Consider the following 13,988-nt stretch of genomic DNA (forward strand, 5'->3'; position numbering starts at 1 on the left):
TAGGCCCCTGAAAATTGTCCCAAGCCCAAGCTGGCACAAAGCACAAGCAGCAGGTGAGGGCGGACACCTGCTGAGGACAGCTGAGCATAGACACGTTATTCAGAGGACAGTTTTCTCAGGGCCTGGGAGACCCAAGCTGGTGAGGGAGTTTGAAGAGGTTCTTCCCCATTTCCCTCCCGTAAAGAGGCACAGTCAGCCTACGGAGTTCAAGGCCTGGAATTTCTCCCTCAGGTTTTTCACTCTGCCTTGTTGGCTTTGGTCCATGAGGTCTCTGGGCCCCTCATCTGTCTTCAGCTGACACTCTGCAGATGCCTGCAAATCCTGGCCCTGACCCTCTCCACCTGGTCCCTCCCCACTGTCCTCCTCTAGTCCATCATGCCTGGACCCCTTCTCCATGACAATCACCCGCTGGTTGTTCTCCAGGGTGAGGTCTGCAGTGACGTACAAGCCCTCGTCTCCATGCATCCCACCTTGGAGCAATGACCCAGGAGGCTGGGGCTGGGTGGCTTCCCCACCTCCACGGCCCCTCGGGGTACTCAGGCTGCAGCAGCGGCTCACCCGGCCTGGCAGCGGGGGCTCCATCATGTTCTCGGGCACAGAGCGGCTCCGGTTGACAGGCAGGCTGCAGGGCCGGCTGCCCTCGGCCGGGAGTGCCTCATCAAGGGAGGCATACTTGGAGCGCAGCTCTCGGACATCAGGCCAGTTGAAGGTCTCGGTGTCGAAGGGGCTGAGGGGGCTCCGGGCAGAGGACCGGGATCCAGGCGAGGGGATCCTGGGGCTGGTAGCAGGGGGGCTGAAGGAGAAACGCCGTGGTGACGTCTCCCTGGCCGAGCTGGGCTTGAGGGGGCTGTGTTCCTGGACCATCGTCTGCTCACAGCTGAGGAGGGACAGCATGGGCTTTCTCTTACCTGGGGAGGAAGGAGAGCTGCCTGAGTCACTGGACAAGGACGAGGGAGGCAAGTGTGAGCTGGGGACATCTGGAGCAAGGCTGGCCATTGGGGTTTTAGGAGCGATGGGAGAAAAACCACCCAGGGCCCCTTTATCAAAGCAAAATGGAAAGAATGAAGAAAAGGCAATGGAAAGGGGGCCTAGATTCAAAGGAGAAGGCAAGAACTTGCTCCTCCAGTAATAAGAGGCCATGGGCACATTTTCTCCAGAGGCGTCTCTGCTTCAAGGAAAGGGACCCATGAGGGTGCAGGCCTCAGAGTTGGATGTTGTAACTTACACCCACCACTGCCATGGTACAGGGGCTTTTCCTACTCTCTGGGCGACTCAGGGTCCAGCCTCATCTCTGGCTGAGGCTCCTTAGTGGTCAACCCAAGAACCAACTCACACCCAACCAGCTCCTCTGCCCCCAGAGGTGAGGGAAGGGTACTCTCTGTCCCGAGCCATACCTTTGCCACCCAGTGGCTCTTGAGCTTCCTCCTGCAGACAGGGAATGGTGGAGCTCTTCCCGTTCCTCTCTGGAACTGTCTTCTCCCACTGCAGTGGTGGCCTGGCCATCCCTGACTTATTGCTCTTGATCCGAAGGCTGTACTGACGGGCCAGCTGGTAGACCTTGTTCTTGACACGTTCACTCACTTGGCTGTCCATCATGTGGGACAGCTGCACAATGCGGGGGTGCAAGGGGGTCACCAGTTCCCCTTGGCCATTGCTGTTCAGCTCTTTCACCAGCTCCTTCAGCTCCCGGGCCAGATGGGCAGGGTTGGGCCGCTCTGTGGGGGAGGCGCTCTCTGGGGAGGCTGTGGCAGACTCCTCCATGATGGCCCCCAGCTCGTGCTCCTCCAAGATGAAGAGCGGTTCGTGAAGGTCAAAGCCATTCTCCTGGTCCTGGCCCTGGCCCTGGCCCTGGCCCTGGCCCTGGCCCTGGCCCTGGCCCCGCCGAGGGCTCCCCACTGGAGACTCCATGCGCTCCCACATCTTCACAATTTCCGACGACGGACGGAACTCAGCATCTGTGATAGGGGCTGGATCCCCAGTGCCTGCCTGGCCTGGTCCTGAGAGGTCAAATGGGGCCCATGAAGCTGGTCGGGACCCTGCCTGTCTTTTGTGCCCCAGCGGAACCATGGGCTCTGGGTCCGGCCTGGGAAGACTATTGAACCTGGAGACGGAATTTCTCACCAGCCCTTTGGGAATATAGGAGAGGCTCTCCCGGCGCCGAACACTAAAACCCGCATCATGGTGTTCTGCGTTTTCATAGTAGCTCTTGATTCTGTCCAGCAATAGCCGGTCTCGAGTGGACAGCAAAGATTCCTTCTTCTTGCAAGGAGTCCGATCAGGCTCAGCTGGGCAGCCTGGACTTGGGGGCTCTGTTCCATTGATGGATGGGCTGCTCTCTGCAGCCACCCCCAAACTGACATCTTCTGGGGGAAGCTGGGAGCTGAATGAGTCTGTGGTGCTGCCACACCGGACCGGGCCCTTCTCACTGCCCTCAAGACTGAGCATGCTGCTGCTGCGACTGGCCAGCTGCGGGGTCGTGAGGCCACTAGACTTGCCATCATCTAGAGCCAGGCTGCTCCGCCGAGAGAAGCTGCTGGCAAAACGCTCAGCAATGACGCTGGCCTGGTCTAGCACAGAAGGTGGCAGGAGGCTCATGGGCTCCTGAGAGGCCCCCATGTCCTCCTCCTCCTCACTGCTCAGGGCTTTAAGGTCCTCGGAGCTCTCAGCCACCACAAAGTCCACTATGTCACCCACATGGTCCACCTCCAGCAGTCCCTGGTGGGCATCAAGCTGTGTTTCCAGAACTTCTGGAGACTCAGTGTCAGAGGGCATCTCCTCGGTGCTGGGACCCTCCACGGCAGCAAATACCTCCTCTGTCCCAGGCTGAGGCTCTGGCTCAACCTGCGACATGACACAGAGAGCTCACGTGAGCAGAGAACTTTCCTCATGGGCTCTGGAGGATGAGGGAATGGGGCCTTCTCATGGCCCAGGGAGAAGGGCTGCAGGTTAAGGAGTGAGGCAACAAGACTCAACAGAGAATATTAGCAGGGCCTTTGAGAAAAGAACATGATTGTGTGTGTGCTTTTGTCACCCTGTATCTAGGGCGCTGGCCCATGTCCTCAAATCCATGAATGGGATAGGATGGTGGCCTCTGTCATTGGCAGTCTGCCTGTGAAGTAGGGACAAGATGGGGACACACACAAGGTCAGGCACTACACCAATCTCCCAGCAGCCTCTCTCACAGGCACTTGGCAGAGTCAAGGCACAAAGTCCCTTCTGCCTGTTGCGGAGGCAACTCCCTAAAGTTCTAGGGGCTCCCACATGAGGGCAGGGGGTTGGGGGTGGAAGGGGCCTCTGGGTTCAAACCCAGGCTTGAGTGACATGAGAGGTAAGGTCCCAACTTCCCTGCAGAGCCAGGGCCTCCCATGTAGATCAGTGTCCTGAAAGCAATGCAAGCACTTCCTGCAATCCTATCAGAGGATGAGGCTCCCACCAGGCAGCCTGGACTCTGGCCACAGCCCAGCTCAGCATATGCACAGCCAGATGGGCAGGGAGGGAAGTAAGAAGAAGGAGTCCCCTTTGACCACGATGAAGGGAATTTGAACCATAAAAGTGGCTGGCACAGATGTCTTTGGAGAGAAGAGAAAAACAACCACTCTACATTCTGAGGAATCAGACCAGATCTCATTTCTTCTCATCCTGAAGTTGCAAAGCAGGATCCACGATCTGGAGCTGCACTGCCGAAAGCAGCAGCCATCCGCTATGTGGCTCTGAGCACTTGAAATGTGGGCCGTCCAAAATCAGACACCCAATTTCAAAGATTTTCTGCTCCCCAAAAAAGTATATATAAAAAAAGTCTTCGATGACTTTTGATATTTATTACATGTTGAAATAATCAATCTGCTCCAAAATTAATCTCACTGTTTCTTTTAAAGTTTTTTTATGTGGCTACTGGAAATTTTACAATCAGACAGAGGGTTCACAGTCTACAATAATTGGAGGATGCTGCTCTGGACACTATCCAATGTTATCTATGGTTCTCAGCCTGCTCTGGCTGAGAGACCCACCTAGGGGCTAGCCTTAACTTTCATGACTTTTCCTTCTAACTTTGGAAAAGATCAATCCCTCACAACCCACAGGCAGCCTGTGGGAGTGGGAACAGAGGGGGTGCTTCTGAGTCACTGACTCAGAAGTTTACCCCGCCCCACATCAGGTAAAACTTCGGTGAGCCTTTTTTTTTTTTTCCCTTTCCAGAACTGACAGGGAATGAAAAGGTAGAATAAACTCAGACATTTAGGACAGCGTGCCCTACACATCTTCGTGCAGGGGGGCACAGGTGAGGCAGAACTTTGCGTCCTATACAAGGTGTCAGGTCATGGGGGTCTGAAATTTAAGTCACTACCTTTAGCCTGGGACTGCAGCTTCCCTGAAGTGAAGGCGGGCACCTTTTCTTAATTCATAGAAAGGGGCTGTCTGCTGATGAAGCTGTGCACCCAGAGACCAGACAGGCTTCCTGAAGGACTGAGAGTCCCAGGGGCATCAGAACCTGTTTCTGAAGGTCTCACCTGTACACCTGGAAGTCTGGGTTGCAGGGACAAAGGCACCACTCCCACCCCCATGCCCCACCCCCCATCCATCTGCTGGCTGTTCTGAACTTGCTTACCTCCGGCAGGGAAGACACTGACTCAAAGCTCATGCGCTTCTCAGGGCTGGTTGAAGACCGGCCACTGTGCCTTCTGCAGCCCTTGGAGCCTTCAGACTCCCGGCGCCCCTTCCCCTGTAGCGGACAGTGGCAGCTGTCAGCTCCCAAGACAATTGGGGACCAATCCATCTGCATCCAATACACACAGCTACTCCCCAGCCCCAAGGAGGGCCCTGGGCTACACTGAGTCAACCTCAGATCTGAGCCATTCCAGAAGTTAACAGGCATGTGGTCTCTGGCTACGTCTTCAGAAAAGCCCAACCCACCTTCCCTCCCAGGCCAAGTGGACTTGACCCTTCCATCCCCCACCCATTAGTCATGCTCACTGGGTAGCACAACAGTTAGCGCCCGGTTCTGGAGCAACACATGCCAGGGGCTCACCAGGGCATGGCAGTGAGGAAGGGGTTAATGCTGAGGGAGGAGTAAACGGGGTGGGCTGGCCGGATGGGGGGCAACAGAGGAGACTGGAGAGGCATGCACATGCCAGGGAGCATGCAAGGAGGAGGAGAGATCAAATAGACACCTCACCATAGCGCCCCGGGAGAAAAGTAAAGCGTTGGCTCGATAGTGCCAGCAGTGGAGGGCAGCCAGCAGGGAGCTGGCAAAGTCGGCTACCTGCTCCGCCACTGCCAGGCTCTCCTCCTCCTCCTCCTCCTCCTCCACCTCCTCCTCTGAGCCCGGGGGCTCCGGCCCGCTCCCCTTCTCGCTGCCTTCATGCCCAGCCAGATTCTCCAGAGAGACCCGAAAGGTCTGCTCCTGCTCTTCCTGCTCTTCCTCCTCCTCCTCCTCCTCCTCCTCCTCCTCCTCTCGGGCAGCCCCTTCAGCCTCTGGCTGCAGGCCCCGAGTACGGGAGGGCTGCCCAAAGTCCAGGAGCGTGCCAGCACTGCCTGCATGCTGTTCAGAGCACAAGAACCCCCTCATGAGCGGGCTCTGGGCAGCCTCCCCTCCTCCTGCCTGTAGTAGGGGGTAGAGAGGCTTCATGCAGCTGCCAGACTGCTCTCCACAAGGGTTGATGAGGAGCAGGGGTTCTCACAGCAGGGAGGCTGGGGCCTGGAGACAGGTCAGAAACTCAGCCCCCCCAGGAGTCCCACCTGCCCCGGGGGTGGGGTGAGGCTGTGAGGCCACCACTGGGGTGTTGTTCCCGGAAAAGGGTACAGAAAGGTCAACAAAGGCATGGGCCAGGCCCTATTTATCTCCAGAACCTGGAGCTCAGCAGGCACCTGCTATGTATGTGCTGGATGAATAAAGGCAATGAGCGCTGAAGGGGCCAAGGGAAGTCCCTCCCACCTCTCTCCACCAGTCCCCCACTCCTGGTCACCAGGTGCCCACTGGCCTTACCTTCATTCCTGCCGCTCGAGCTGCTGATACCACCAATGGGTTCCCAGCACATAGGGAGAGCGGAGGAGAGAAACCAATAAGCAGGATGAAGAGCCCCTCTACAAAGCCAGAGGCCCACAGTCCTCTGAGGAAGACCTCAGGGGCTCCCATTCTCAGGGCTCTCTAGCAGAGGTCTGAGAATAGGGTGCAAGATCTGGGGGTGAGGGCGGGGCTGGCTCAAGGCACCATCAGGCAGATGAAACAAGGCAAAACAGAGGCCAAGTCTCTCTAAACTGCTCCAGCAGCCCCCGCCCAGGTCTGAGAGCTCACTGGGATGACTGTCTGGCCCCTTACACACCCTCACCTTTCTCACTGAGTTGCCTGAGCAGGTGTCTGGCCGGCTCTGAGGAGAAAAATGAGTTGGCACAGTCAGCAGGGGCCAGGACATCACTGTAATGGCTCTGGTCCCAAGCAGTGCCAGCAGCCTACCACCAGCTCACAGTTGACTCTGGCTTGGCTCCCAGCAGCCCTGGGGCCTGAGGGGGGCTAACCTCTACAGTGCCAGTGAGTCCGCTCACACCTGCCAGACAGAGCCAGGCTGGGCCACATCCATCCTGCTCCACTCCAACCCGGCCCGCAGCCCACAATGCCTGCATCAGCACACCTCACCCATGCGGCCCCTTCAGACAATCAGCCTTGGGTCCAGAAGTTCCAGGCTCCACCTCAAGCCCCATATCCCCCTGCAATGAGCCCATCAGCACCGCTAGCTGCATCTACAGCAAGCCCCCTCATAGCACCCCAGCTGGAAAGCAGAGGTCGCACCCGACTTTCTACGGCCCTGAAGGCCTGGTACCACGAAGCCTCGCTGCCCGCTGGGGAGTGTTGCCCAACTGTGTAGAGACTGCCCAGGTTCTGGGGACAGAATACAAAACACATCCATTAGGCTAACAGTGTCACCTTTTACCCTCACCTTTCTAGGGACAGATCTGAGATGGGAGGCAGGGACAAGAGGACATTGACTGTCTCAGACACCTCCTTCTACAAAGCCCTCCCCTAGCCTGCCCGGAATTAGATGGGAGGCCTAGGGATGGCCACTATAGCCTATAAACTTGAAGCCAGAAGGGAAGTCTACTGAGGCCTCCTTAGCTGTACCTGGGCAGGAGAACACAATGAAAAACTTTATTGAAAAAAGTATGCATGTACACACACACACACACACAAAAAAATTTTGCACCAATGTAAGTAAACATCCAAGTGCTTTTAACATAAGAGAAATAGGAAATGTCCTACTTTTTCACTTAAAAACTTGAAATTAGGAATGTTTCTAAAATGACCACTTAAGATATAACAAAGAATACTATACTTATTAATAGCGAACATATCTGACCATCTCACTTTCTCCATGTAGGAAGCAAAAGAGGCTTCTAGGTAGGCAGAGTAGGTGGTAAAGCCCAGCACGGCAGCTCCTGCAGACAGCCCACTCCTCGCTCCCTCTCAGTCTGCTGTGACATACAATTCCCTCAAGCTCCATGGATTAGAAGGGCTGCCACAGGCAAACATGCTAAGTCCAATGAGAATGAACTCTACAGTGCTAGGAAAGAACCATAAAGAGGAACCTACACCTCAGCTGCAAGCTGTCTCTATGGTAACCCACAGACCACTGTCCAGAATCTAGCCAGAACGTGCCATGAGTGATGTCGGAACACTGACTCCAGGAAAGGGAAAGCTCAACTGTTGGGAACATTTTGGAAATAAACTGTGCTGATAGTTGCATTAAAAAATAAAAAGGTGGGGGATGGCGAGATGATGAACTTCTGGAAAGATGGCAGATGAGGCAGACACACTACATGGACCGTCTGGTAGTTTCGAACCGTGAGATTAGCAGCCCGATTCGTCACCACTAAGATAGCAGAGCTCCTTTACAACAAAGATACAAGAGACCAAATGAGACAGACACAGATGAAAATCCTGGACCCCTGAACTTCAGATGAAAACTTAAGAAATGGATTGAGTGCTTGCTGGGAGGAGAAGCTGAGCAGGCAAGGCACCAGAAGGAATGGTGAACAGTCGGCCAGATGCGGCACGGCCAGCTTCAACTTTGTGAGCAGCTTTGGCAATAGAAGGTGGCCTGGCAGAGTAGATTCATATTGGTAAGGAGAAAGGTGTGTTTCCTTCTTTCTCCCCACGTTCCCCTAGTGACCAGCCCCCACCATCATTCCCCTAGTGGCAAGCTCTGCTCTCCAAGAGGTCAGAGCCACGTGGTTATTAGCCATGCCAAGGTGAGGTAGGGGTCAGCTGCGCTGCTTTGGGGTCTGGTTCGGACATGCTCAGCTTCAGACCTACAGAACTCTCAGAGCCACTAGACCAGCATTAGTCTAGCAGAAACCCTCATAGCCAGTTACCCCAAACTGCCCTATGGTCCTGCAGACACTGAAACCAGCTCCATCAAGGGCCTCCACAAACGACTTCCAGATTGAGCACCCTGAACATAGATTAACACCTAGGCCTATAGGAACTCCATCGAGGGCCAGCTCCACTGTCACATCTCTCCTATACCCACCCACGAGCTCCTTGACTGGCAGGAGCCCCCACAGTTTTCTCCTCTCCAAGTCCAACAGCTGCACTGGGTTTGTAGTTTTTTCCCTTTCATTGTTTTTGTTTGTTAAGTCTTTCTTCTCTTTCCATTCCTTTGAATTTTGCCCTTTTTATTTCTGTTTCTGTTTTTCCTTGTCTTCTGTTTCTCATCACCCCTTTCTTTTTTCCCTTTGCTCTTTCTTGACTACTCTTCACTCTCTCCAACGTCCCTCTCCATGAGTTTTTTAAGTACTTTAAATTTTTTCCCCCTTTTATTTTCTCTCCAATAGTTCCATTTTCCTGTCCCCCTTTTCTCCTTTTAGGTACTATATTCTTTTTTCCTGTCTGTTTTTTTTTTCTCTCCTTTAATATTTTCTCTTTTCATTGTTGGTTGCTTGTTTGTTTACAGACAAACCCACTCTAAACTGAGGTGCACAGAGAACAGTGCACACAGTTCCATTCTCTAGGTTCCATTCTATAACTACACCTGCAGAAGATATTTGGTAAGAGCCTAAGAACACATTAACACATAATCATTAATTAAATACAAATATGACAATAGCACAATGTCCCAGTTACAACAGAATTTTTAGTTCACATGAAAAAAAGAAAGAAAGAAAGAGAGAGAATGGCTCAAACAAATGACAAAGATGTAGAGCCAGAAAACATTCCTGAGGAAGAAAAGGTAATGGAACTAACTGAAAAAAAAAATCAAAAGAATATTTAGGTACCTTCAAGAACTGACAAAAAGATCAAGGAAAGTAAGAACACAGAAAAAACAAGATTTCAGGAGAACAAACAGTAAATAAATGCAAATTTTGAAACAATTAAAAACCCGCCATCAGAAATCCAGAAGCATAATACTAAGATTTCAGAAATGGACAAATCATTGAAAGGGCAAAGGAATAGATTTGAAGCAATGGAAGTTGGAATTAGTGAGTTTGAAGAGAAATTTCTCAAAATTAGCACGCTAGAAGAACAATCAGAAAAACTGAGAAAAGCCAAAGAAAGGCTAAGAATTATGTGAGACTATATGAAGAGGAACACATTAGAGGTGACAGTAATTTCAGAACAGGAGGAGACAATAAAAAACAGAGAGAAGTGTCAAAGAGTTGTTGAAATACTTCTCTAACATCATGAAAGATGAGAAGTTAAGCAAGCTTACAAGAAGTTGAATGAACCCCAAACAGGATAGGTCCCAAAAAGAAACTCACCAAGACTTATCACAATCAAACTTTCCAAAAATCAAAGACAAGAATCCTGAGAGAATCTCAGAAAAAATAATTACCTACAAAAGAGAACCAGTAAAACTAAGCTCTGATTTCTCAGCAGAAACCATTCAGGCAGGAAGGCAATGGGATGATAAATACAAAACTCTGAAAGAAAAAACAACATACCAACCAAGAAGCATATACCCAGCACTTTGCTGTCTCTCAAATATGACAGCAAAATTAGGCCATTTCCAGATAAACAGAAAGCAAAGGAATTTGTAATAATCAGACCGACTTCACAAAAAATAATAAAGGGTGCTCTTTGGATTGAGAACCAACACCAGCAGACAACAACCTGAGATTAACATACATGACAACACCACCCAGAACTCAAACCAGATATAGAAGTATTGAAGGGAAAACAAGACTGAAAATAGGGAACCAGAAATATCAATTTATAATGAAGTCAACTACAGAGCAAAAAGATGGACTAGTGTAGATACAAAACTTCCAAATGACAAGGAATTCAAAATGAAAAAGACTGTTTTAAAAAGAGGGACAAAATTCTACTAAATATATAGGATAACTTCAAAGAAAATGAATACACATCAAAATATAAGACAGGAAAATCAGAAAGAAAGGGTAAAGATTAACACAACATAAATGAAAATGAAAAAGGAAAACCACAAACAAAATGAACTCAGTATAGAAAATTATGTGGAACAATGAAACCAGCAGTGCCGTGAAAAACCACAACAAAGGGACAGCAATCAATTCACACCTACTAATAATCACACTGAATGCAAATGGATTCAAACCAACCTTGCGGTCTAGTGGCAACGCCACTTGGACACTCCATGGGTAACGGGGCAGGGGATATACAAGAGGGAAGTTGGGAGGAGAGATAAACATATTGGGGGACACAGGGAAGAATACAAGAGTTAAAGTGTTAACTGGTGGTACACGGAGGGGACTGCTATCATTATAATAAAGCAAAGTGTATGATTTCTTGAATGTAACCAATAAGCTGCTCTGTAAGCCTTCACTCAATTCATAATAAAAAGTTAAAAATAAAATCTTACTGTGGTTGTTGTTGTCAAGTGCCATCAAGTCAGTTTTAACTCATAGCCACCCTGTATGGGGTTTCCAAAGAATGACTGGTGGGTTTGAACCGCCAACCTTCTGGTTAGCTGTCCAGTGCTTCCCCTACAGCACTACACCAGGACTCCATTATTTCAAAAGGCTTAAAAAGGTTTGAGCCACATGTTAGAAAGATATCTATCTCGTAAAGGCTAAAACTAAAAATCAACAACTTCCTCATTGCTTAAAGGGTAAAGTCTCAGTGATATGCAAGTTTCAGCTCATTCCCTGGGTGCTTAGGTTGCTATGACAGACCCCGCTGCTATTATTACCACCACCATCACCACTTACTGAACACTTCTATGTGCAAGAGAAGGGTAAGCACCGGACTGCTAACTTCAGGTGAAAACTTCAGGTGGGCGGTTTAAACCCACCAGCTGCTCTTCAGAAACCCTATACAGAGTTGCTATGAGTCAGACAGCACAGACTCGATGGCACTTAACAACAACAACGTGCAAGAAAGAGCTTTAGTGGCACTGCAGGATAAGCACTGGGCTGTTAACTACAAGGTCGGCAGTTCAAACCCACCAGCAGCTCTGTTGGAGAAAGATGAGGTTTTCTGCTCCCATAAAGAGTTACAGCCTCGGAAACCCGATGATAGAGGGTTGCTGAGTGGGAATCCATTTGATGGCAGTGATTTTATAGTCAAGAAGCTTCTAGTTCTAAGCTATGGCATGTGAAAGATGAATGTTGTAAACATTGTTGTTGTTGTTATGTGCCATCGAGTCGGTTCCGACCCATAGCGACCCTGTATAGGGTTTCCGAGGGTGTAAATCTTTATGGGAGTAGAAAGCCTCATCTTTCTCCCGCGGTGCAGCTGGTAGTTTTGAACCGCTGACCTTAAGGTTTGCAGCCTGATTCATAACCACTACACTACCAGAGCTCCTTTGTTGTAAACATAGGGATAAAATTATAAAAAGAAGAAAAATGGGAATAAGAATGGGTCAGAGACTTACAATGTAACACTTCCAGTCTGAGGTAACATCGAGGCTTTTGCAGCCAGAGCAAATGTGCCCAGGGTTCAAGATCCCTCCCAGAAAACACCAAACCAAACCTTTCTAGACTATTCTGCTCCATCTTCTAGAAGATCCAAGCCCACAGGCCAACCCACACAGGTACAAGAGGTTATGGTCACAGTTAGAACATGACTGTCAATCATTCCAGATGTTAATAAGACAGTTCTCACTGTAACTCCCTGATGTACATACATATTTGACAGGCATACAGCTAAGGTCAAATCCATCCCTGGACCTCAGTCTGAATGGGAGAGTAAAAACTAAACATACACACACGCTTCACCATAAGACTAAGAATAAATGCCAAGTTTTCTCTTTCTAAATAGACCATTCATTCTAACAAACCCAAGGACATAGTTGCAAGTCCAGTAATGGAAGAAAACCCAGGAGAGGAAAATGGAACTTTATCCTGAGACCCAAAGTAAATATTTCCTGTCTGGATTTGGTGCCACCTTGAAGTCTAATTTGTTTGCCTCAAGTCCTGTGTCTGCTCTGTTGTTCCAAAAGTAGGCTAGGAACTATCCATAATGTCTAAACAGTTACTTCTAGCTGATCAGGTATTCCCGGTGATAAAAGCCGGAGATTTTGAAGCAAGAGAGTCAAACAGGGGCCCTAAAAGTGGACTGTCCAACCTCAACGGGCAAAAAAAGGCCCGCGGTTCCTACTGGGACAAGTCCAGGGACAGGATGCTCTACTGACGTGTAGCTACTGACCCTTCCTCCCGCCCTTCCCAGGATTTCCAGAGAGGTGCTGCTGCAAATGGTCCCCTGCCTGCTCAAAGGTCCCTGAAGATGCCTCTGCCCACATGGGCTCTGCCCTCACCAGACTGCCGGCGTCCTTGGCGCACATGGGTGGACACTTCGTCCTGGGAGGACCAAGCTTTCTTCAGCCGCTCTGGGCTGTAGCGATACCGGTTGGGATCTACACACAGGAAAGACAACTGGTCTTCAGTTTCTTACAACTAACCTTGCCCAAACTCGACCCGACCCCCACCACACCTCTGCCACCCACCACCCACCAGGATCCTCCAGTACCCCTCCTCTTCCATCTTAAATCAGTGCTGTCTGGAGGTTCCCGGCAGCGAGAGCCCCACCCTGCATGACAAGTGAGCCACCCAGCCTTGCAGTATATCCCAGCCCTTGGCCAAAGGAGCCTCCCTATTCCCTTTGCTTCCTGGAAAATAAAAATAAGTTTCCCCTGGATGCAGCCTGATCGGGACACGTGTACAATGAAAGACAAAACAGGTAGAACAGGGTTCACTTACAATAGGAATCCATTTCCAAGATGGCCTCCTTGGCCTGGAAGGGAAGGAAAGCCACTTACTTGTCACCATACTATGAGCTGGGCCTTGCTCTTGCTGCTCTGGGACACCATGGTGCTCCACTATGCCCCGAGGCATCCTCCATACTGAAGCCCACCACCCAGCAAGGCCAGCGGCCAGAGGTCGAATGCCAGTGGATGTTTTACAGTGGGCTCTGTGGGTAGATGTCTCCCTATACCTCCATCAGGAGCCAGGGAAGGGTCACGTGGAACTCACCTTCTGGGGGATGGTGGCATGGTGGTTCTCAAGGATGAGCCTCTTGATGTGATGGGTCCAGTTCCGTTTCTCCTCCACGGTTTTGGCCTGAGAGGACCCAAAGGAAAGGAAAGGAAAGGAAGTGTGGGGTCATCACCACAAGGTCTAAAGTCATCCAGCAAGGCCTGTGTTTCTGCCGAGCTGGGCACAGGTGGAGGAGTACTGTGCTGGGGCCTTGGTGCTGTTGTCTTGACACCTAGAGGAGAACATGTTGGTATCTCCATTTTATAGAAGGAGGCACTGGGGCTAGTGCCACTAAAGTGACAGGAGGAGCCAGATGCACACGTAGATGTGTAACCTCACAAAGCCAACTCCTGGCCCGCCCCTCACCTGGATGCTGTATTGCTGCTTGCTGTGTTTGTAGTGGGTGACAGTGAAACACAGTGAGTCTCTGGTGCTTTCGATCAGCATCAAGGAGGAGCACTGGGGGCAGAGGGAGAGGGGCAGACAAGCACGTGAGTCACGACTCAGCTGTGAAGACCCCAGGGAAAAATTCTCAGAAGACGGGGGGG

General features: G+C 50.7%; 1 protein-coding gene across 1 annotated transcript in view; it reads right to left on the reverse strand.

The window, feature by feature from the left end:
- Positions 1 to 192: 192 nt before the first annotated feature.
- Positions 193 to 13,988, reverse strand: part of PLEKHG3 (pleckstrin homology domain containing, family G (with RhoGef domain) member 3) — a 17,456-nt gene continuing 3,660 nt past the window's right edge. Inside the window, exons 6-14 of the mRNA XM_006864559.1 lie at positions 13,807 to 13,899; positions 13,438 to 13,524; positions 13,165 to 13,198; positions 12,723 to 12,821; positions 6,324 to 6,362; positions 5,981 to 6,000; positions 4,604 to 4,717; positions 1,395 to 2,841; positions 193 to 908 (exon numbers count right to left, since the gene is read on the reverse strand). Coding sequence (XP_006864621.1) covers positions 193 to 908; positions 1,395 to 2,841; positions 4,604 to 4,717; positions 5,981 to 6,000; positions 6,324 to 6,362; positions 12,723 to 12,821; positions 13,165 to 13,198; positions 13,438 to 13,524; positions 13,807 to 13,899 — 2,649 coding nt within the window. The remainder of the gene's footprint in view (positions 909 to 1,394; positions 2,842 to 4,603; positions 4,718 to 5,980; positions 6,001 to 6,323; positions 6,363 to 12,722; positions 12,822 to 13,164; positions 13,199 to 13,437; positions 13,525 to 13,806; positions 13,900 to 13,988) is intronic.

The sequence above is a fragment of the Chrysochloris asiatica genome, unplaced genomic scaffold (assembly GCF_000296735.1).
Source record: "Chrysochloris asiatica unplaced genomic scaffold, ChrAsi1.0 scaffold00067, whole genome shotgun sequence".
NCBI classification, from domain to species: Eukaryota; Metazoa; Chordata; class Mammalia; order Afrosoricida; family Chrysochloridae; genus Chrysochloris; species Chrysochloris asiatica.